The following is a 23,295-nucleotide window of genomic DNA, read 5'->3' on the forward strand; positions in this document are numbered from 1 at the left end:
TTTTAGATAAACAAGGCAATAATAGATGTAAATGTTTTGCCACTTGCTTGAGCAACTTAATATATAAATCCAGTGCTTAATTTGTAAATTGCGAGGTCCCGGAAAAAAGTAGGGTGACGGATCCGGCATGATTAGAGGAGGGAGAGGTAACGGAGCATTCACGCAATGGAGGACCAGCTTACGTGATTAACAGCGTGCATCTTCTTACGGTCATGAAAAAAATTGAAAAGTCATGAAATTTTAAAACAGCCATTTCCAGGCCTGGAAAAGTCATGGATTTTTTCCCTTAAATCTCTGTATAATAGAATTATGTTTAATCTGCTTTCGAGTTTATAATGAGGGAAATTCATGCAAACATATTCAATAGAGCATGTAGGTTAGATGAGTAAATAAATCCACACATACTATCAGATTAAATCAGTCATTTGAAAACAGCGTATTGTCACAAAACTGTATCATTTGCACATCTTTTTAAGTTTAAGCCATTCGATACTCGCATGCTCCAAAGGGGGTTTACTATGCGCTCACAGTCACATCCATAGCGCACATATCGCCTCGTGAGTACCAAAATGAGTTATTTTTCGCAGCTTGTTGTGCTTACGCAGCCAAATAAACACAAAAAATGACGTCAAAATGGCCGTCCTGGCGATTATCCTCGTAAGCACAGTCGGTTTTGTCTTAACTAAATGTAAACATCTGAAAAAAACAAAACACAAACGTCTTTCATTGTCGCCTGAGGAGGGGATCTGTCAAATGAGGTGCCGGATCAGGATCCGGCATGTTCCCGCACAAATTAAGCCCTGCTGTTGAGATGGTAACATGTTTTCAGCAGAAATCATCCCAGTTTCGCTTTATTGTATTTTCCTGATTAGAAAACCAGGTCAGCTCCCGCCTCCCATGAACAACTTAATAGGTGCTTAAAAGGTGTGTCTGCCAAGTCAAGGACAGATGAAGATACTGCCCACAGAAACACTCCTCCTCAGTAGTAAATTTTTACCAGCCATTTTTTTACGAACTTTAAGATCACTTCTGAGTTTTTCCATGGTGGATAGTGATGGTGTACATTTGCAAATGTTAGCTAACACATGGAATGTTAACATAACATGACACTGGCACTTACTAGCTAGTTATCTTGCATCAGGATCCGGCTTGTTCCGGCACAAATTAAGCCCTGTATAAATCTAGAATTAAATGCAAAAGTAAAAAGCAATGAATAACGTGTTGCTTATATTTATTGTGTTTAAACATGTCTGTTAAAGATTGTATTACTGTACTGTGTAAAAAAAGAATTGAAATGCTGGAAAAGCACTTTCAGTGACAATGTTTAGATCTGAAATCAAAATAATGGATAAATGTTGTGTTTGTGGTAAATAGCCACGGATCAGTAGCGGACTCCTGTGTGAAAGCTGCTTCTCTCACAAGAGACACCTAAGAGGGGAATTCCCCCCATTTTCAAAAATGAAATTCAGGCCTGAATAAATGTCTAAAAATCCTGATTGGAGTATCACTATATATAGTTATAAATGATAAAAAGAAGGCTTTAAAAGATTGTATCGGTGATCGTATCGGCAGATACTGCTTTCTGTGATCGGCAATCGATGAACGGCCTCAAAATCCTGATCGGAGCACCCCTAATATATATATCAAATGACAGTTATTAAAAAATATGACTAAATTAGGGTGTTTAGGTTGTCCTTTTTACTTCTTTCTTTATGTCCTACAAATTTCCTAGATAATTTTATCAGGCATTTCTCTATTAATGTCAAATAATTAAACTCATGTGTCAGTCACTCCTAGAGGTGTCACAAAATTTGACTGAAAATCGGCTGTTTCACATATATATAGCGGCATGTGCCAGTGCCTTCTGTGCGTAAGATGCCACATAATGCTACTTCTGCCTCTCTGTCAATTTGCAGTTCTGTGATGAATTTCACACAATGTGGTCACAATATAATTTCACTACAGGAACACACCTGAGTGTTGGGAGTGGAGATGGCTGTGCATCTGGAGTTTGATCAGACGAGTCAGACACAACTTCATTCACGCTGCTCAGATCAATCTGCCTCCTTACATTCTGAACAGACAACACATTTACATAAATATCAAAATATAACGATGAAACCATGTACTACACATTACACAAATGCACAATGTATACATAACATCACTGATCTTACCTGCAGACTACCTACAGTGTCTCAACAATAACTGTAATTTGCACGTAAATAAGTCTGAATGTCATTGCATTAGATACAAAAGTTGTGTCTGAAGAAATAAGCACCTGTCAAGCAAAATGTTTGTGTGACGAGAGGGAGCGAGGCCCCGTCCCTCTCGTCACAGTTTGTTAATTCTGAAATGATAAAATAGACATAATGTTGAAAATGAAGAATGTTGAAACTGTATGTTATTGTGATGATCTACATCTGTGGTTGCTCTGCTACGACTTGAGGAGAACTAACGTAATACATCCACTAAAAATCACAGAAACACCATTCTCAGAAAAGTGAAATTATTTCTAAGAAATGTTCCTGTTGCATTTTGTCTGCAGATGACACTTGCTTATTGTTTTGTATCTAATGCAATGGCATTCGGACCTTTTTAATTGTGACTTACATTTTCAAATGCTTTTTGGGGCCACTGTATATGTATTTTATTTATATGAAATACCTGAGAGTCGTTAAACTTTTTTATCGATTTTCTCCTCTTGTTGCACTGCAAAACAAACAAACAAAAATCCAACATTACAACTGACTGACGTACATGCACAAACAGTACCACATACACACTGACCAAATACAAAATAAACAAGCATATACTGTACTTACCTCTTTCTTTACTCTTGCTATCTTTTGTGTGTTTCCATTCACAGATCTAGCTTGCCGGCATCCACTAAAAGACACAGGGAGAGAAGAAAATTGGTCAGGTTATGCTACCAAATGTTCCCACAAGCATGATAAAACCTGAAATTACCAATATTACGGGAAATAGCCACTGGTCATTTCAGTCAAAACTGGTAATATGAATGGTTTGTGTCAGGGTTATGCTTGTGTCTCTTGTATATAGAAATATTATGATCCCAGTATAAAAACAGTAAAAGGCAATGGAAGTCTGCTATGACAGCCAACACAACTGTAATTACACTAAAATCACAGTAATAACACTGTTCTTACCTTCTTCTGGCCATTATCTTCGTATGCAAGTAAGATTTAAGTTCTTATGTATTTTGCCTTCTTCAGAAGCAGATGGCCTATCATGGAAATATTATGCTGCATTATTTGAGTTCATGATAAAACAGTTTCCGGGAAAACAATACAGCAAATGCACCGCCAGTGTTTGACAACAAAAATAACTTGCATTACGCTCAGGTCTAAAGTCAAATATAGTCACTTTACTAATTAACCATGCACATTTAAAACCAGTTTGATGTGTTTATCTATCAATACTGCTGCGCGATAAATTACTCTCTGTCTGCATGGGACGCGCGAATTTAGTAAACATTTAATGCATTATAAATGCATGACACATAAGTTTATAATTCTGAATAGCAAAGTCATGTTCATATTTTATGTGAGGTTATTTCCCAATTCAATACTTTAGCCTGTTAGCATTGCCCATACAAGACATAATTTAGCTAAATATTATGTAAAGCTAACAGTAAATTAAATTAATGTTAGAACTAAACAAAGCTAGCGTGCAATTCTAAGTGCAATTATATAAATAAAAAATAAGTACTAAAGTCGGTGTATTCGACAGCTGCTGCACGACAACAAAACACATGCATTATATATTTAAATAAACATAACGAGTCTGTAAAAGCGACATTGCACTTCCTACCGGAGCAAGTTGGTTTTCTGAGTCTCGCGCCGGCGCCAAGGCTCGTGAGCGCGCGCGCATGCGCTCGTGCGTGTGATCCTCGCGCACTTCTGTGCTCCACTTTTCCTGTTTGACTACATTTGTTATTTTAGGCCGTTTTTTTCATAGGAACAAAAACACGTCGCTTATTTGCATATTCATAGCTATAATTAAATATCTATGAATATTTAGCTTCAATATTTGAAACATCCATTTGAAAGAAAAGTTTAGACTTTCGATTTCCAGCCATGATATGTTTTACGCCCAAACCGCTGTTTTTTATCACTCGGACTGAGAAAAATGAAGATAATATGCATCTGTTATTCTTTGAACGTACTTTAAACCTACATTTTTGTTAACGTTTCTTTCATATTAGGATTTCCTCCGCGTTTCTAATGCATTTCCTGGAGCTCAGAATCGAACTGACCAATGGGAGGAGCTCTTGTGCTGCCATGTGCGCCTCGTGAGAATGTAAACACACGTGTGTGGAGCTAAATGCACTGGGTGCTTGACACGCAATACTTTAGTTTTATTTTTAGTGCTGTCAAATGATTAATCGCATCCAAAATAAGTTTTTGTTTACATAATATATTTCTGTGTACTGTATATATTTATTATGTATGTACATAAATACCGTCTATGATAAATACACACACACACATACAGTTTATATCTTGAAAATATTTACATGTATATACATATTCTTATATTTTTATATCATATAAAAATATATTTAATATATAAACATAACATATTTTTCTTAAAGTGCCCCTGGTTATGAAAGGTTCATATTTTGGTTTTGGGATTCCCCAATAACAGGTTGACATGCATGCAAGGTCAAAAAACACTTTTATTGTCTTATAATATGCATTTATTTTTACCTTACATGCTCAAGGACTCCCAAAGGATTCGCTCAACAATTCATCTTTCCAAACCCCTCCTTTGCGTGACGCTAATCTGCAGTGATTGGTCTCATTTTCATTTCATCTTGCCTGTAATGCCTGATAAAGCAGCGTTTGTGAGCGCAGTGCTGCTTTGTTTACAGCATTACCGGGGAAACCGCTATTTTACCGCTCCAGAAGCAGCACCTAGTGGCAAAGAATGAATTTGCATTTTCATTCAGACCAACCCGAAAAGATCAACAAGTGGGCGGCGATATGCTAATGTTTCATGTTGACATCAACATGAAACGGCTTGGGATTCGTTTTAAAAACAACTTGTTTCCTTATTTGCATATTCATAGCTATAATTAAATATCTATGAATATTTAGCTTCAATATTTGAAACATCCATTTGAAAGAAAAGTTTAGACTTTCGATTTCCAGCCATGATATGTTTTACGCCCAAACCGCTGTTTTTTATCACTCGGACTGAGAAAAATGAAGATAATATGCATCTGTTATTCTTTGAACGTACTTTAAACCTACATTTTTGTTAACGTTTCTTTCATATTAGGATTTCCTCCGCGTTTCTAATGCATTTCCTGGAGCTCAGAATCGAACTGACCAATGGGAGGAGCTCTTGTGCTGCCATGTGCGCCTCGTGAGAATGTAAACACACGTGTGTGGAGCTAAATGCACTGGGTGCTTGACACGCAATACTTTAGTTTTATTTTTAGTGCTGTCAAATGATTAATCGCATCCAAAATAAGTTTTTGTTTACATAATATATTTCTGTGTACTGTATATATTTATTATGTATGTACATAAATACCGTCTATGATAAATACACACACACACATACAGTTTATATCTTGAAAATATTTACATGTATATACATATTCTTATATTTTTATATCATATAAAAATATATTTAATATATAAACATAACATATTTTTCTTAAAGTGCCCCTGGTTATGAAAGGTTCATATTTTGGTTTTGGGATTCCCCAATAACAGGTTGACATGCATGCAAGGTCAAAAAACACTTTTATTGTCTTATAATATGCATTTATTTTTACCTTACATGCTCAAGGACTCCCAAAGGATTCGCTCAACAATTCATCTTTCCAAACCCCTCCTTTGCGTGACGCTAATCTGCAGTGATTGGTCTCATTTTCATTTCATCTTGCCTGTAATGCCTGATAAAGCAGCGTTTGTGAGCGCAGTGCTGCTTTGTTTACAGCATTACCGGGGAAACCGCTATTTTACCGCTCCAGAAGCAGCACCTAGTGGCAAAGAATGAATTTGCATTTTCATTCAGACCAACCCGAAAAGATCAACAAGTGGGCGGCGATATGCTAATGTTTCATGTTGACATCAACATGAAACGGCTTGGGATTAGTTTTAAAAACGACTCGTTTCAATGATTCACAGTCGACTCTTTCTTTTGAGAGACAATAACTTTATACACGGTGCACTTTCAGATTTAAACCTTTGCAGGATGTTTTCATTCACAGAATTTTTATATATTCTCGTCTCGCATCCAGGCCAGTTACACAAAGCTATTAAATTATTAATAATTTTGACGGAAAACTTTTGCGGACGATTAGGAAAATTGATGCTGTCCTGAGTACATCCAATCTTATTTTGTTTAAAATTATAAATGATTAAATGATTAAATGATTAAAACAAAAAAATGTAATGGATTACATGGAATGTGTGGTTTAAAGGGGTCATATGATGCTTTTTTAAAGATCATTATTCCCTTTAAAAAATATATAAGACTATATAAGAAGTGTTACTTCCTCTCTGTGATTCAGAGTGAAAGCAGCAGTACTACTGAACACAACCCTCATCCAACTCATGGAGAATGGAGACCTTAAAGATCATAACCATCATCCAAACTGTTGCTTTAATACAAGGTATCTATCTATCTATCTACCTATCTATCTATCTATCTATCTATCTATCATTGAAATGTTTGGGATCAGTAAGGATTTTCAATAATTCTGAAAGAAGAAGATTATGTTCACAAAGGCTGCATTTATTTAATCAAAAGCAGCCACAAACTGTAATATTGTTAAACATCACTGCAGTTTTAAATAACTATTTTATGTTTACAAAATTATATTTGTCTTGTTATGGTAAATATCCATTATCAGCAGCTAGTAAGAAATCGTTATAATATGTTGGTTTGGTTCTCTAAAATTTCTTATTAATATCACAGCTGAAAATGATTGTTCTGCATAATGATCTGTGAAAAACTGCTAGTGTCTTTTCAGGATTTTTTTTAATGGAAAAAAAAAGCATGTATTTAAAGTCTTTTGTACAATTTTAGATGTCTTTATTGTAATTTTATATTAAGGTAATGTGTCATTGCTAAATTGAAAATAAAAACATTATCTTTCAAAACAGAAAAAAGTAATAAATAATCAAACAGTGTTATAAACAAATAAAACTCATTTAATATGTATTGTGATAGGGCTTTCTCTTCATTAGCTCTAAAACAGGCGAGTGAAATCTCTTTGTGTTTTTAAATCTTCCCTTAAACGTACTTGTTTTAGGGTAGATTTATTCCATTATTTTGTGATTGTTTTATTCTATACTGTTTATCATTTCTGTTTGTTTTATTCTATTTGTATTGTGTATTTGAATTCACTTCTTTTTGATGAATGCATTTCTTTTATATGTTCGTATTTCTCTTTTGTTTTATCTTATTCTTGCAATGCGCTTTGAGATTTACTTTTAACTGAAAATTGAGCGTTTACTGTTGTCCTTTTGCATTGACACACTATTTTCCTATTTAATGCTGTACAGTTGCTTTGACACCATCTGTATTGTTAAAAGCACTATGTAAATAAAGGTGAAAATAAACTTTTAAAGGTGCTATAGAAAATAAAGTTTGTTATTATTATTATTCGTATTATTATTATTATCTATTAAAACCATGGCCATATGCAGGGTTTTAGAAATACCAAGGTCCGATAACTAAGTCCTTTTGGGAGTTTGGGGCCCCCTGAAAAAAAAAGATTTCCTTGATCTACATATGTGTGTTTTAAGACGTCTGGAGGGATAACAATTGCTTTAAAACCCATGTCAGTCTTTTTCATTTTCATGTCTGTGAAAAATAAAGGAAACATGAAAATTATGACAAATTTAAAAAATATCAATTGGTTGTAGAGTAAGACAATTTGAATAGGTAAATGATAATAGATTGATAATAGAATTATTATTTTAGGTGAACTATCCCTTTAACATTTGAGCACAGACCAGCCCATTGATATACAAAGGTTGCAGATACCTTCTTGTCAAAAATAGAAAATGAAAGGAATAAATAAGGAGATGTATAAAGAAAAATCCTTAAAGAACTAGATTTTATTGTATAGTAATGCATTTAAACAAAATTTTTTTTTTTTTAAATTTAATATGATAAATGACTGCCTAACCACAGCCTATAAACACACTTGGCAAAGCCACACGTTCGACCATGTAGGTCTGATGATGATGAAAGGTTAACAGGAAAGTCTAAGTTTATTAAATTAATTCACAACATGCATAAGCTTTTTCCCATAAAATTTGCTTAAATACAATATGTTACACAAGACAAAATAAGAACTGAATTTATAAAAAATTGCCTTGTTCTTTACATACACTTACACTACACTAGTAATGCAGTGTGTTGTCCCCTGGATAGTCCACAACTTTTTGTTTTTGTGCTATTTGTTCATGAGTCTCTTGTTTGGACAAATGAGAGAATCAAACACAGATTTGATACAAAAAGTGCAAACATTCGCTGATTCTCAAGCAAACAGCGTGATGCAGTAAGAGCCGGGGTTGTAAAATTTTGAACAGGATGAAGATATGAATATTTCTTTTTTTAAATATTATATTGTTTTCATTTAGGGCTGCCATTTAGAAGCCACATATGATACTTAAAGCTTCTCAGAAGACAAAACAAATAACAATAAAAAAAAAAAAAAAACAGTCAAAGATCTTCCACATAATGACACACAGCACTACGAATCAAGAGCAGATTAACTGTTAAACTGGTTACAAAAAAAATTAAATTTTTGTAAATTCAGAAATTATTTTGTCTTATAAACGTGCTATGTGAAATATCTTATTCAAGGCAGTACTAAAAAACAACAAACAATTTTTATGATCCCCCTTATTTTGTTAAAATTATTTTAATGTTGCAGATTCTGTAAGATGTATGTAAGCCTTATGTAATTAACCATTCAGTTGTCATGTAATGTAGTTTAGTTTAAGTCTTTTGGTTGACGCACAGGATAAAACTTTAGCAGAAACACTGAGCTGTCAGCTGCACTTGTGTTTTATAGAAAATCAATGATCTGGCAGTTACTGGAACACGGTGCAACAAAACCATGTGATTTTTCATTAAATACTCACTTTCTCATTAGTCTGGTGAAAATATTATTCCAGCTATGTGATATAGAGGCAAAGGTTGATCAAGACTTTGCTTCTTGCCTTTTTTTTCAGGATACGACAGTCTCATCTCTACTGAGCCTCCGGAGGTCAGGGTCAATGTTAAACGTGAGTTATTTGCTTTCCTAATATTGTATGTCATATTGATGGCTTTTTTTTTCTTTTAGTAGTTTACATGTGCATTACTCTTTTTTTACTCTGTTGACTTCTGAATGTTGCGATGCAAAGATTTAGAGCATTGTCAAGAATATTGCACATAATTTGTAACCCTTTTGAATAGTTTGACAGGATGTTGCGGCGACACACTCGTTGTTCAACCTGTGCACATTTGCTCACTTCCAGTGTTCTTCTCTTTGTTGCACTGAAACAGGTGGCACATCAAACAGGCTGAGTGTGAGATGTCAGATTATGTTGAGCTCCATGCTATTGTTACTATCTGAACACCATTACTATGTGGTTTGTTATGTGTTCAAAAGGCAGCATTGTGCTGTATTGCTTTAACTGGGTTCAATATGTTTGTGCACTTAATATCCGTTTTATATCTTACGTTAGATGTATTTTGGAGAGATTTTCACTCAATGTGAAATGCCATTCACATACTTGATGCTTCTATAATGTGATGTATTTCAGAAGCAGGGTATTTTAATTTGATGCATTGGGGATTAATTGGATATCACTCAACTGCAAGCTCAAATGCTAAAAAAACGTTTGGGTTGGTTAACATTATCCAGTTAGTGTTTGCATTCTTAGAGTCAATAGAAAAGTAGCAAAGACAGAGCTAAGTTATTACATTTTGATCAAGTATTACAAAGGCAATTTTTTCTTTGCGGGAATTATAGACACCAAAGATTAGTTAACAGACCAGCAGCATGCATTGAAAAAGTAAAGTTTACATTGTCTTGTATTCTCAGTTGTGTCACAAGCAGATCAGGGATCTGGCTCGTGCTCCTGGACCCTCAGCACCTCTTCAGTTATAGCCGTGGAAGATATTAACCGTCTCTCCTCTCAGATCTGTCTGTCTCTGGGATGTGGTGATGTGTATAAATTAAGGGAATATGATGCAGAATTCAACAGTACCTGTCTCACAGGCTGCCTTTACCGTGACTCTGAGCTAAGCAACTGCAGTCAGACTGTGAGAAGCCACTGCAGGATGCTCTCTGAGGTCATTTGCGGTAAGAACCGGTGGGATGTGAAATGTGACATGTAATGTCTGTAGGCTGGAATGCCTTGCATGAAACTGTATTTGCTTCTGTTTGAAATGTAGTTTAAATAAATTAATAAAATAAAAATAATGATGATGAATGAGATGCATAATAGCGGAAATTTCAAAGAAGAACTAGGCTACATTTATAATGTTGTAAATAAATAAATTAAAAATAATGATGATAAATGAGATGCATAGCTGATATTTCAAAGAAGAACTACATTTATAATGTTGTAACTTTAAAAAAAATATATATATTTATTTATTTAAAAAAAATATTTATTTATTTATTGAAGAGAATGCATCTTATTAAATTATTGTGTTTGAAACTCTGATTATCTTCTTTTACTCGCAGGTTCTCCCTTTGTGGCTCAATTATCTAGTCCATGTTCCTGGACTATCAAATCCCCAGACCCGAAATCTTCTGTGTCTCTGACTGAAGACACTGTCCACGATGTGTCCCGTGAGGTATGCCGTGAGCTTGGCTATGTAGAGGTCTACAGTCTCAATCAGAGCAGAGCGGAATTGAACACGACCTGTTTCACAAACTGTGTTTATTACAACAATCAGTTGAAGAACTGTAGTGAGGTTATTAACTCCAATTGCTCAGTCCTGTCTGAAGTTAAATGTGGTAAGTCGGTACATTTTTCCATTATCATGTTATAGTTATGAAATCAGTGACAGTATATTTATTTCAAGAAATGTTCTGGGTTCAGTATAAGTTAAGTTGTGTTGGCAGCATCTGTGACATGATGTCAGTTATCATAGAAAATAATTTCCATGTGTACCTCAAATTGTGAAAAACAAACGAAAAAATTCTTTTTTTTTTTACAGTAAAGGACTTGTATAAAAAAAAAAATCAATTTAAAATGTATTTTTTAAAATATTTTTTAAATGTATCTCAAAATATACAAAATAAATGCTCCAAAATATATTTGCATAAATTTATTTTCATACCAATATATTTATGGACAATTTTTAGTATATTTAAAAAATATATGTTAAACATATAAGTATATTTAAAAAAACAAACACATTTAAATATATTTTATGCTATATATTTTAATCCAAGAAAATACATTAATGTATGTCACATTTAAAGAAAAATATAATTTGTTGTCTATAACACGTATGAACATATAACACATTTGAATAAAATTCAGCAAAGAACATACTTTACAATGTTAAAGAAAAAAACTATATATAATTTGCATTTAGCCTAGGCTACTGTAAGATTGGACTTTTTTTTTTTTTTTTGCCCCTAAAATACATTTTGGAATATGTTTTGGTATATGGGGGTATAATAAGTATACACTAATAAAGTACAATACATGACATTTCTCACTAGCGAGGTAATAACGGCGCTCATGATTTTATGTGTAATATAGTTTAGCAAAGTAAAATCTACATGACATTTCTCACTAGTAATAATGGCGCTGTTCTTGAAGCAGATGAACTTCATGAACAGTTTCGCTATTAGTAGAGACGCTGCTGCCGAACTCTGAGATGCACAAACACATGCTTAATCTCTTTCTCTCTCTCTCTCTGTGTGTGTGTCTAATAACTCAATTATTAACTACATTAGTGTCCCTCCTCCACATTATATATAAAATTAAAATGGGATAAAGAATTAAAGACTGAAATACCAGAAACAAAATGGTACGACATGTGGATAGTACACCAAAGTACCACAAGCTCACAAATATCAAAATCAAAAGCAAACAAGTGTCCAGACAGCAGGCTTGCTGGAGACAGTGGAGTTGTGAGAAAATTCACTCTTTTTGGGATGATGTCCATGTAGTTATGTCTGAAGTGTTTGGATATAAAATACCTAGAACCCCTTTGTTTCTACTTATGGGGAATATTAAGGGCATAGTACCCAGAAGTGACCAATATTTATGTAAGATTCTTCTTGTGGCTTGAAAATAGACTATAATGAGGAATTGGCTGAAAGATACCACTTTGAATAGTAAACAATGGTTTGGGATTATTGAAGAAATCCTGGTAATGGAGGAATTTACATATAATCTAAAGATGGAAAAAAAGTGCTTTCAAAATGGACTGTGAAAAATGATTGATATATAAAAAGAATATAAAGACATCTTCAATTAAGTAAAGAGTAATTTTTATAGGAATGGTTAACCTCACCTGTTTGGCTTTGTTTTTCTGTGTTTTATTTTTTATTTTTTTATATATATATTTCATTAAGCTTCACTATTTGCAACATATTTTAGGCATATATTTAAAATATATTTTGGTCACACATGGTATGGTTTACCATATGGGACACAACACTGCACCTGGATATGCTGTTAAAATACACACTATTTTGAAATCTTAATACAACTTACACATTATGCATGTGAAACTTATGTGATAAAATGTCTGTGCAAAATGACATGCAATTTTTCTGCTTCAATTTTTCAAGCTGAAAAACCCTCTAACGGGATAGTTAACCCAAAAATTAATAGTCTGTCATCATTTACTCACCCTCAAGTTAATCCAAACCTGTTTGAATTGATTTGTTCTGCTGAACACAAAAGAAGATCTTTTGAAGAATGTATGTAGTGAAACTACAGTAGTTCTGGTCCTCACCGACTAGACATAGTATTTTTCCCCATGCTATGGAAGGGGGACCAGCAGGTGTTTGGTGACCTACATTCTTTAACATATCTTCTTTTATGTTCAGGTTTGGCACAACTTGAGGGTGAGTAAATGATGACTGAATTTGGGGTAAACTATACCTTTAACTTCACGCAACATACTCAAGGGCTGTTAACATAAACGCCACTTACAGAAATTAAGCTGATAATACATAAGAAGTTCCTAGGAAAGTAGTCCCAGCTTGAAACTAAATAATTAGACAATGTCATTTCAAATAGCAAACATTTTTGTATGGAAAAATTATTAGTGCACTTTAACAACAATACAAGCTGCACATTTCTACTTTTAAAACGGTGAGGTGTCCAAGTCGCAACATCTAGCTACTGGGGTGCCTCAGGGCTCAGTTCTTGGACCACTTCTCTTCTCAGTCTACATGGCATCACTAGGTTCTGTCATTCAGAAACATGGCTTTTCATATCACTGCTATGCTGATGACACTCAACTCTACCTCTCATTCCATCCTGATGATCTGACGATAGCTGCTCGCATCTCAGCTTGTCTAACAGACATTTCTTGCTGGATGAAGGACCATCACCTTCAACTCAACCTTGCCAAGACAGAACTGCTTGTGGTTCCATCAAACCCACCGTTTCATCACAATTTCACCATCCAGTTAGGCACCAACCATAACTCCTTCAAAAACAACCAGAAACCTTGGAGTTATGATTGATGATCAGCTGACTTTCTCAGACCACATTGCTAAAGCTGCCCGGTCCTGCAACTCAATCCAAGCAGCTGAGTCCTTAGCCATCTTCAAGAATCGACTAAAAACACAACTGTTCCACCTTTATTTGACCCTCTAACACTTGCACTCTCTATTCATTTTCTAACTGCTTGTTTAAAACAAACAAAAAAGGCCTCTAACACTAGTCTATCCTTTCTTTTTATTTATTATAAAAAAGACCCTCTAACACTAGCATTCCCAGTTTGTTTCTTTTCATATGTATATATTCATGTATATTAAATATAAAACACCTTGTTACATGTACTGCATTAGGCTAACCGAGACTTGTCATAGCACTTGCATATTATTGCTCTTTTGTTGGTTTGCTTCTATTGCCCACATTTGTAAGTCGCTTTGGATAAAAGCTTCTGCTTAATGACTAAATGTAACTTCACAAACATTCTAGTAATTGCAGTATTATAAACATGGTTTTTGTTTATATGTGAAGGTTTCTATATGTCTTTAACATGTAAATATTATCTTTATTGTCAAGTCAAGTCACCTTTATTTACATAGCGCTTTTAACAATACAGATTGTGTCAAAGCATCTTTACAGTATTAAATAGGAAAATAGTGTGTCAATAAAATTTAGACAAAATATTGTCTAAATGATTGAATGTCGCATCTGTTTCTTCAGGCAATGCTACCGTTCGGTTGGTGGGGGGCGGTCATCGCTGCGGGGGCCGTGTGGAGGTGTGGAGGGACTCCTGGGGCACAGTGTGTGATGATGGATGGGATATGGACGATGCACATGTGGTGTGTGCACAGCTGGGCTGCGGGTACGCTGTGTCTGTCAGCGGGCAGGGTGAGCCGTACGGCCAGGGCAAAGGCCCCATACACATGGATGAGCTCAACTGCACTGGAAAAGAGAGGAGCTTATGGGAATGTCCGGTGATTACGAATGGACACGACTGTGGACATAAGGAGGACGCAGGTGTGGTTTGCTCAGGTATGTGACGATATGTGTGAGTTATAAGTGACATCTCAAATTATGTTAATTAGAGACATCACTACAGATGCAGCCGTATTTCAGCCAATAATTTCTCTTTGAACACAGATCTGATATAATTTCTCTCACTCCTAAGTTTAACTAAGAGGTTAATTGAAAGTCATGCCATAATATTTAAAACTATAATAAAATGTGACCCTGGACCACAAAACCAGTCATAAGGGCCAATTTTTTTAAATTGAGTTTTATACATAATCTGAAAGCTGAATAAATAAGCTTTCCGTTGTTAGGATAGGACAATATTTGGCTGAGATACAACTATTTGAGAATCTGGAATCTGAGGATGAAATAAAATCAAAATATTGAGAAAATTGCCTTTAAAGTTGTCCAAATTAAGTTCTTAGCAATGCATATTACTAATCAAAAATTAAGTTTTGATATATTTACAGTAGGAAATTTACAAAATATCTTCATGGAGCATGACCTTTACTTAATATCCTAATGATTTTTGGCATAAAAGAAAAATGGATAATTTTGACCCATACAATGTATTGTTGGCTATTGCTACAAATATACCTATGCTACTTATGACTGCTTTAGTGCACCAGGGTCACAAATAATATCCCAGGCTCCTTTTTACCAGCACGTTTCCCAGTTCAATCTTAAACTAGAATTGTTCAGACTCTTCTACTGTAAAGTACTTACCTGTATTTTCAATCATTGATTCTTCATTGTTGATTCTCTTGGTTGTTCTCCTCGTTGTGCTCCCAGTGTGTGTTTGTTCTCAAATTGGACTGTTCTGCAAAGATATCCTCCATTATCACAAAGCTAAATGTTGCAGTCTTATTAAATTGTTACTCACCTGTTCATCTTCAATAAAGTATGTGCATTTGGGTGCACACTCTTCAGTGTCTGCATTATCTGACAATGTCATGGTATATAATGTCAAAGGCAGCATTAACATCTAAAACATCTTTCATAGATTTTTGATGCCACTCTTAGTTGGGCAGCCTTGTACATTTTAGCAAAAAAAAAAAAGTATTATTTCCTCTTCAAAACTTGTTGCTCGATCCCAACTGCAGAATAACAAAAGCTGTTATGATCAAAAAGTTGTGTTAAAGCCAACCAAACAGATCAAACTGGTCTGTGTTAAGGGTGATACTGAGTGTGTTAAATTGATTTTGTGATTTGGTTTCTCATTGCATGTGTTTGTTCACACGTCTTCTCTCATTTTAATGAAGAATACAAGGTTCTGCGACTGACAGGAGGTCTGGACCGATGCTCTGGGAGAGTGGAGGTCCATCGCAATGGTAGCTGGGGGACAGTGTATGACATGTCCTGGCAGAAGGAAGAAGCTAAAATGGCCTGTAATATGCTGAACTGTGGAGAGGTCAAACAGTTCACGGCCTTTGACCCATTCTTTGAGCGTAACAATGGATCACGCTGGTATTTTTACTGTCCGAAGAATAGCACAGACCTGTGGCAGTGCTCTGAATACATTAATATCCTGCATTTGTACAAGGAAACCAAAGCAGCTGGGCTGATTTGCAATAGTAAGTAACATGTTTTGTGTTTTTGAATGTCACACATAAAATTTTAATAGCTAAAGCAATAGTTTACGAGAATTCTCTCATTTTCTTCTGTGAAACACTAAAATAATATCTAAAAATTTTCACGCAGCCCTTATCATAGTGACCATGTCTGTCAAGCTTCAAAAAAGGCAAAAAAAATAAAAAAAACAACTCTCAAAAAAGTAGTCCATACAGCTCATAAACTATATTTAGAGCCTCCTGAAGCTTTATCCACTCATGTTTCACAGTTTTTCCCTCTTGTTGGAGCTCTCAAATCTAATGCCATTCACTTATGCCATTTGTAATGTCGTCTGGCCTTTGTTTGTTTTTTTTATTTCGTTTTTTGGTGTGTTGTTTGTTCATTGTTGTTGTTATAAAACTAATATAAAACAATATTGAAAAAAAAAAACACATTGTTCATCAGTGCTGCCACTGCATTGTATCCATACAATTTGCATTTATATATATTAAAATATAGCAATTTTAACTCATATAATTACATATAAAAGTGCTGTGCAAAAGTCTTAGGCCACTAATATTTTCACTAGCTAAAAAGTGTTTTAAGTCAGTTATTTCTATCTTTTGCTGTAGTGTGTCAGTAGGAAATATCAGTTTACATTTCCAAACATTCATTTTGCCATTAATTGTAATAATCCAGTGAGATTTTTGTTTGCTCCACACAGAAATCTGATCTGATCATCATCAGTCTGTCTGGGATTACATGAAGAAACAGAAGAAACTGAGACAGACTCAATCCAGAAGAACTGTATCTCAAAGACGCTTCAAGAAAACTTCCTGCAAAGCTACAGAACTGTTCAATGTTTTAAGCACTTGTGTAAAAATGCTGTAAAATGAGGATGCTGTCAAAAATAGATTTTCTTTATCAATTAACTTCTATTAACTAAATTAAATCAACATTTGGTGTGAGCAACCTATGTGTTTAAAGCAGCTTTAGGTGCACGTGTGCATCGTTTTTCAGGTAGCTTTGCAGGTTGGAGACGTTGCCACAGTTCTTCTGGATTGAGTCGGTCTCAGTTTCTTCTGTTTCTTCATGTCACTCCAGACAGACTGATGATGATCAGATCAGATCTCTGTGTGGAGCAAACAAAAATCTCGCTGGATTATTACAATTAATGGCAAAATGAATGTTTGGAAATGTAAACTGATATTTCCTACTGACACACTACAGGAAAAGATAGAAATAACTGACTTAAAACCATTTTTAGCTGGTGAAAATACCAGTGGCCTAAGACTTTTGCACAGCACTGTATGTTACGATAACTGCAAAATGTAAGGCTGCCCGTTTACACGGAAGCGAAGCAGCCACAAAGCTGCCTTTAACACTAGACTCTAAAGCGAGTTTGGAGCAGCACAGAGGTATTTCAGAGAAACCCTGTGTAAAACAGCTTTAAGATAAACATTTCTTCTTTTCCAGATTCTCTTGGTCTGCCTGTTCCCACCAGTCCACAACCAACCTCAGCAAGAGCAACCACAGGTGATCCTGAGCCTTTCTAACAATCCTAAAGCTGAAGCTGATTCAAAAGCAATATTTGTAAAGTTCCCCTAATTTAATAGATCGTAAAGGCAATCTACTACAATCACAGTTAGGCTGTGCAGAGAAAAAAAATACATTTGAAGAAAAACAAAAGTTAACTTGAAAATTAGATAACATTTTATGCGAATGGTGTGTAATTTAAGGCAAAGCATCACTCTTTCATCATGTCTGGGGCTCTTTCTCTCATCCAGTGACTATGACAATGGACAAACCACCTGGATTCTTCCCGACTTCAGAGCAACTGGGATGTTTTGTTCTTGGTTTCATTCTTTTGATTGCAGTTATCACAAATATCCTCTTGTGTCATCATAATAAAAAGAAGAAAGGTGGGTGCAAACCTACGGCCCAACACCTCAACGCACAACTCTTTCAATGAACTGTTGGCAGAAAATCTTGTGGACCCATCAATACATTGATTTAGATGAATCTCACAAACCCTGTCAAGAGCATGGCCATAATCAACAGCAAAATGAATAAATAAAAAAATAAGAAATACCATTGAAATTTACAACTGAGCCAGTTGTGTGTTTCCCCTCGTTGTTGTTAGCTGCTGTGGCCCAGAAGAGATACATGAACCTGCAGGCCCCGGCCGAAGCAGAGGAAAACCACTACAGAGATTCTGTGCATCTCGTCAAAGTCACAAACAACAGCAGCGATGCTGAGGGTGAGTGTGTTTTACTCTGTGCTGATGTTACGCGGATGACAGATGCTCTACGTTTGTTTTCTGTATTTGTGAATTGTTTTCTCTGTGCCCTTGTAGTTCCCGTATCTCCTCAGCGTATCTGGGCTCAGAGTAGCATTGAGAGTGGATCGTATGACACAGACTATGAGCAACATGACATCAGTCCAGAAACGGCTTTTCCTTTATCCACTTTTCAAAGTTAGTCATTGTTAAGTGTTAAGGACAATACTGAGAAAGCAGGAGAGAGCCGGGATGGTTGTAGGTACGGGGATAAAATTGCTAGCAGTGTTAGGAAAGTCACTTTCAAAAGCAAATTGTGTTACTCACTAAAAAAAGTAACTAATTACATAAAGTAATGCATATTTTTACTGGTGTAAAGGCCCTTTCACAACAGACATGATATGAAAAGGCAAAACAATTTTTTCAAAAAAAAAATATATGGTCTTTTCTCAACCATATACATTTTTCTTTTAGCTCACCATGTAATTTATATATTGATAAATGTCAAAAAACAGGCATTGAAAAGAACAGGATACAGAATGATTCAGTGGATCATCAGTGATTTCAGAATCATCATTGGCCAGTAAAAAGCATTCAAAAAATGTATTTATATAAAACCTTGGTCCGCACTCACAAAATAGTCTTCTTTTTAGCGTTTTATTTTACATTGATCACCGATAGGACATGTAAAGTAAATCGCTAAAAAAAGACATCATGGTTTATATACTAAGTAATCTAATAGATTGACGCACCAAAATAAAATATTAGGTAGGTGACAAAGGAGCACGGTGCAAACGACTGTAAAAAAAAAATTAAAAAAAATTTGTTTTATTTAAAATGAAAATGAGACAAGCCTCACATGATGCAAAGATCTTATAAAATGTTCATAATAAACATAGTTTTTAAGAATAATGCACTTTATAAATATAGTTATTAAAGGGGTCATGGACTTTTTCTTTCATAATGTTTGGGACTGTTGTTATGATGCGCTTATATTATCATTAGGATTTTTACATCAGAAAATGGCCGTTTTCTACTCTAAATTTAGCCCTCTGAATTGAACACTGAAATGAGTGCATGGGTCACTTTTAAAACTTCAATGCAAATGCCAACTGCTATGACTGGGTAACATCTTTGCATATTAAATAAGTCTTACAACTCTTTTGAAAACTGCTTTTCCGTTTTTACTGTTACAGCTGCCCAAATGGGACAACAGGCACTCTTGCGTTGAAGAATTATGTGATAAAAACCCAGAAGCAGAAAATGAGTCATTTTGGCAGCTTGGTTCTGAAACTTACAATTTGATTAGTAAAATATATAGTACAATTTGATTGATCAGTTCACAAATAATGAGATTTCAGTCACCAGTGAAGACACCAGGAGCCAGAGAAACAGAAGCAGTTTTTTTTACTATTCAGTTCAGAAAAGTTAGTTTAGGGTTAGCTGGGAAAATGCATGATCGTCTAAGGTTAGTCTGTGTCTGCCAGCTGTTTATTCAGCAGTAACGCTGAAATAAGATAACATATTATACTGTATATTAACATTACACAATAGTTAACACTAAAAGTGCACTACTTCTAAAATGGTTTCAAATCTTGGCTTATGTAAATTTCTATGTATACCAAATATTTCTTAATTAAATTTAACTAACGTTATTTAGTGTCAATAAGAACAGAATTAATATAACAAAGCATTACAAATCTCAAAGTCATAATGTCCATCATATAATATTATCATAATAGCCCATGGTGATGTCTTTGATTAAAGATTTCAAGGGCGCATGCATGGTTTAAAAAAAATATTGTGTGCACAGATGAATAACTTAAAATAGACCTAAATATTGCAACATTCAATAATTTACAGAGGTTAAAGCAAAATTTGTTACAATCCCATCCCCGGTCTCACCTACTGCATGTCAGAACAATAAGTGTTGTAAAATCCATACTAGATTTGATTTGTCTGTAGATGACATGAGATAAAACTGAAAACACGTAAGCAGTACTGTAAGGAGACTGCTCTCTTCTTTCTCCTCTAGACTCAATGCGATACAGTGCAGATGGTAAAAGGCCTGCTGTGAAGGTCACAAACCTGAACAGTGTGACGGAGGAAGGTAAGAATGAAAAGGTTTCACATTGTTTTATTTCAATTTTATTTCTATTATCCAATATAACATCAACATGAAATCAAAATTCAATCGACTCTATGTACATTCGAAAAACTCTTTCATCAAAATGTCATTTCATAAGGTCACTAATTATTTTAATTCATAAGCCTTATGTGCTATAGGTAAACATATTTGTCCTGTCCATAACGGAAGGGTTTGAGCACAGGAGTTGACTCGAGTGCTAAAATAATCGATTCATGTTAAAGTATAACATTGTGGATAAATAATCTTAACAAACTGGCATAGGCAGATAACAGATCATCCGAATGTATTTAGTTTCTTTCAACAAAATCTTTACTTGTCACACAATTTCTGAAAGCTGACACTCAAACACCAGAACCACACACCAGATCTGCAAAACCATACACTAATTCTCAGCCTTTGACTTAGTTTTCAAAAAAACACTTTTTGCAAAACACAACACACAATTCTCTATGTATCACACACAAATCTAACAGGAATTAATATTATGGCAAAGGTGTTTGCTTTTGAGATGTGTTTGTGATATTTTGAATGCAGTGCTTCATTTTGCAAGAGATGTGAAGCATTTTGCATTTTGTGTGTGCAATTCTTGGATTTGTGTGTAAAGCTTTGAAAAAAAAGAGGCAAAGTTTTGAAAATGTAAGCAGTTGAAAAAGATTGTAAACACGGTTTGCTCTCAGCTGTCCCAGCAAAGGTCACAGTGGGAGGATACCAGCAAATCTCTGATCATAATGCACAGCAGATGCGTGGGTCTGCTACAAGTGGTGAGAACTGTTTATAACAAACCATTGACTGAAGAGAGGTCTTTAATATGATTAAATTACATATAATAGTCTTTGATTAGGCTACAATGAGTATTGTCATCACCTCTCACACAGTGGACTCGTTTGAGTCATCCTGCACCTCGTCCGGAGAATGCTACGAAAACACAGGCACAAATGCACAGGAGTCTGCTGAATGCTATGAAAATACAGGGGAAGACAGAGACCGTCTACAAACCACAGGTATTAAACGTCCCAAGCTTTTCATTCTCTTTAAAAAAGAATGAAAATAATTAAGCAATATCATACGAGCAAGAGTGCTGTTGTATAGGTCCAAACATCCGTAGCTGGACATTTTGACACTAAGCAACGTCATAATAAACATTTTTGTGTTTTGATTCATAACTGTAATCGTCATTCCAGAACTGCATGACTTTCTGGTTACAGTTTATTTTAAGGTGTCCTTGTTATGTGTAATTAGACAAACAATTACTGAGTAATACTAATTAACCACACGCAGTACTATAGGTTTGGTGTGAGGAATGGTGAAGACTCAGGTGCAGAGTTAGAGGGACTTTAGTTTAAAAATTCAAAAACTAAACTAAAAAACTAAAACTACCCTAGAGTAAAAGGCAGGGCAAAGCTGAATGGGACATGGAAAGCACAAGACTGGGAACAATAGAAGATGATTTGGCACAGCAATGCACACAGGGAGAATACATAGGGAAGGAAGTGAGGAGGCTAACAAGGGAAGGCAGTTGGGGCAAATTAAACTAATGTGATAACAAGAAGGCAGGGTCAAGACATGTACTGCACAAGGCACATAAACATGATAGGAGCCATGCACTCACTCCAGACATGAGAATACAAGAACATGTAGCCAGTGAAAACAAATGTGCTAAATAACACACAAGCACATGAAACGTGGATGAAGAACCTCACAAAAAACATGGAGCATGAATATCTGGATCCTGACACTGAATTGAAACAGACAGAAGTGTCAGAATCCCCCAAAACACAACTCTTTATAAAGTATAAATATCTCTGAATCTTTATTCTTAAAGGGGTCATATGATGCGATTTCAAGTTCTCCTTTCTCTTTGGAGTGTTACAAGCTCTTGGTGCATAAAGAAGATCTGTAAAGTTGCAAAGACTAAAGTCTCAAATCCAAAGAGATATTCTTTATAAAAGTTAAGAGTTAACCACGCCTACCTAAAACGGCTCGTTCTAACACGCCCCCACATGTCTACGTCACTATGTGGGAAGATTTGCATAACGCCGCCCAAATGTTCACGCAAAGAAAGTAACTTTTATTCTCGCTGTAGTATTGTTGCTGCTGCCGCCATTTAGTGAAGGCACTGTGTGATTCGTTGTGAAAGCGAAACTACTTTGTTTGGCCTTCCAAAAGAGGACACAACTAGAAATCAGTGGTTAAGTTGTATTTTGACAGTGGTGGACATAACGGAGTAGTTTTACTTCGTTACTGTACTTAAGTAAATTTTTCAAGTATCAGTACTTTACTGGAGTAGTTTTATTTTGAGTAACTTTTACTTTTACTTCACTAAATTCCAAAGCATAAGATCGTACTTTTTACTTCACTACATTTCATAAAACATATCTTTACTCCTTATAATATATCACGTGCTCCGACACGCAGAAGCGGTGTCTGATTCAAGAACGAACTGATTCTTTTCAATGAACCTTTTAAAATCGGTTCGCAAATCGCACCAAACGATTCATTCACGAATTAGAATGAACCGACTGCAGTTATTCTCGAGTCGACAACTCACTGATTCAAATGATCCGTTTAGTGCGAGTCTCCAGTGAACTGAATTCACAAGTAACAACCGGGAGATGTTG

General features: G+C 35.1%; 2 protein-coding genes across 2 annotated transcripts in view; one reads left to right on the top strand and one right to left on the bottom strand.

Annotated features, from left to right (window-relative positions):
* The window catches only part of LOC107700650 (G1/S-specific cyclin-E2-like), a 19,564-nt gene extending 15,683 nt beyond the window's left edge, over positions 1 to 3,881 (bottom strand). The window contains exons 1-5 of the mRNA XM_016502384.1: positions 3,835 to 3,881; positions 3,171 to 3,247; positions 2,826 to 2,889; positions 2,668 to 2,712; positions 1,974 to 2,074 (exon numbers count right to left, since the gene is read on the bottom strand). Coding sequence (XP_016357870.1) covers positions 1,974 to 2,074; positions 2,668 to 2,712; positions 2,826 to 2,889; positions 3,171 to 3,184 — 224 coding nt within the window. The 5' untranslated portion in view covers positions 3,185 to 3,247; positions 3,835 to 3,881. The remainder of the gene's footprint in view (positions 1 to 1,973; positions 2,075 to 2,667; positions 2,713 to 2,825; positions 2,890 to 3,170; positions 3,248 to 3,834) is intronic.
* Positions 3,882 to 6,567: 2,686 nt separating this feature from the next.
* The window catches only part of LOC107700644 (antigen WC1.1-like), an 18,939-nt gene continuing 2,211 nt past the window's right edge, over positions 6,568 to 23,295 (top strand). Inside the window, exons 1-13 of the mRNA XM_016502377.1 lie at positions 6,568 to 6,655; positions 9,234 to 9,287; positions 10,091 to 10,351; positions 10,739 to 11,014; positions 14,409 to 14,720; positions 15,962 to 16,273; positions 17,727 to 17,786; positions 18,038 to 18,172; positions 18,394 to 18,510; positions 18,607 to 18,726; positions 20,564 to 20,638; positions 21,355 to 21,438; positions 21,553 to 21,678. Coding sequence (XP_016357863.1) covers positions 6,604 to 6,655; positions 9,234 to 9,287; positions 10,091 to 10,351; positions 10,739 to 11,014; positions 14,409 to 14,720; positions 15,962 to 16,273; positions 17,727 to 17,786; positions 18,038 to 18,172; positions 18,394 to 18,510; positions 18,607 to 18,726; positions 20,564 to 20,638; positions 21,355 to 21,438; positions 21,553 to 21,678 — 1,984 coding nt within the window. The 5' untranslated portion in view covers positions 6,568 to 6,603. The remainder of the gene's footprint in view (positions 6,656 to 9,233; positions 9,288 to 10,090; positions 10,352 to 10,738; positions 11,015 to 14,408; positions 14,721 to 15,961; positions 16,274 to 17,726; positions 17,787 to 18,037; positions 18,173 to 18,393; positions 18,511 to 18,606; positions 18,727 to 20,563; positions 20,639 to 21,354; positions 21,439 to 21,552; positions 21,679 to 23,295) is intronic.

The sequence above is a fragment of the Sinocyclocheilus anshuiensis genome, unplaced genomic scaffold, assembly GCF_001515605.1.
Source record: "Sinocyclocheilus anshuiensis isolate Anshui unplaced genomic scaffold, SAMN03320099.WGS_v1.1 scaffold1360, whole genome shotgun sequence".
NCBI lineage: Eukaryota > Metazoa > Chordata > Actinopteri > Cypriniformes > Cyprinidae > Sinocyclocheilus > Sinocyclocheilus anshuiensis.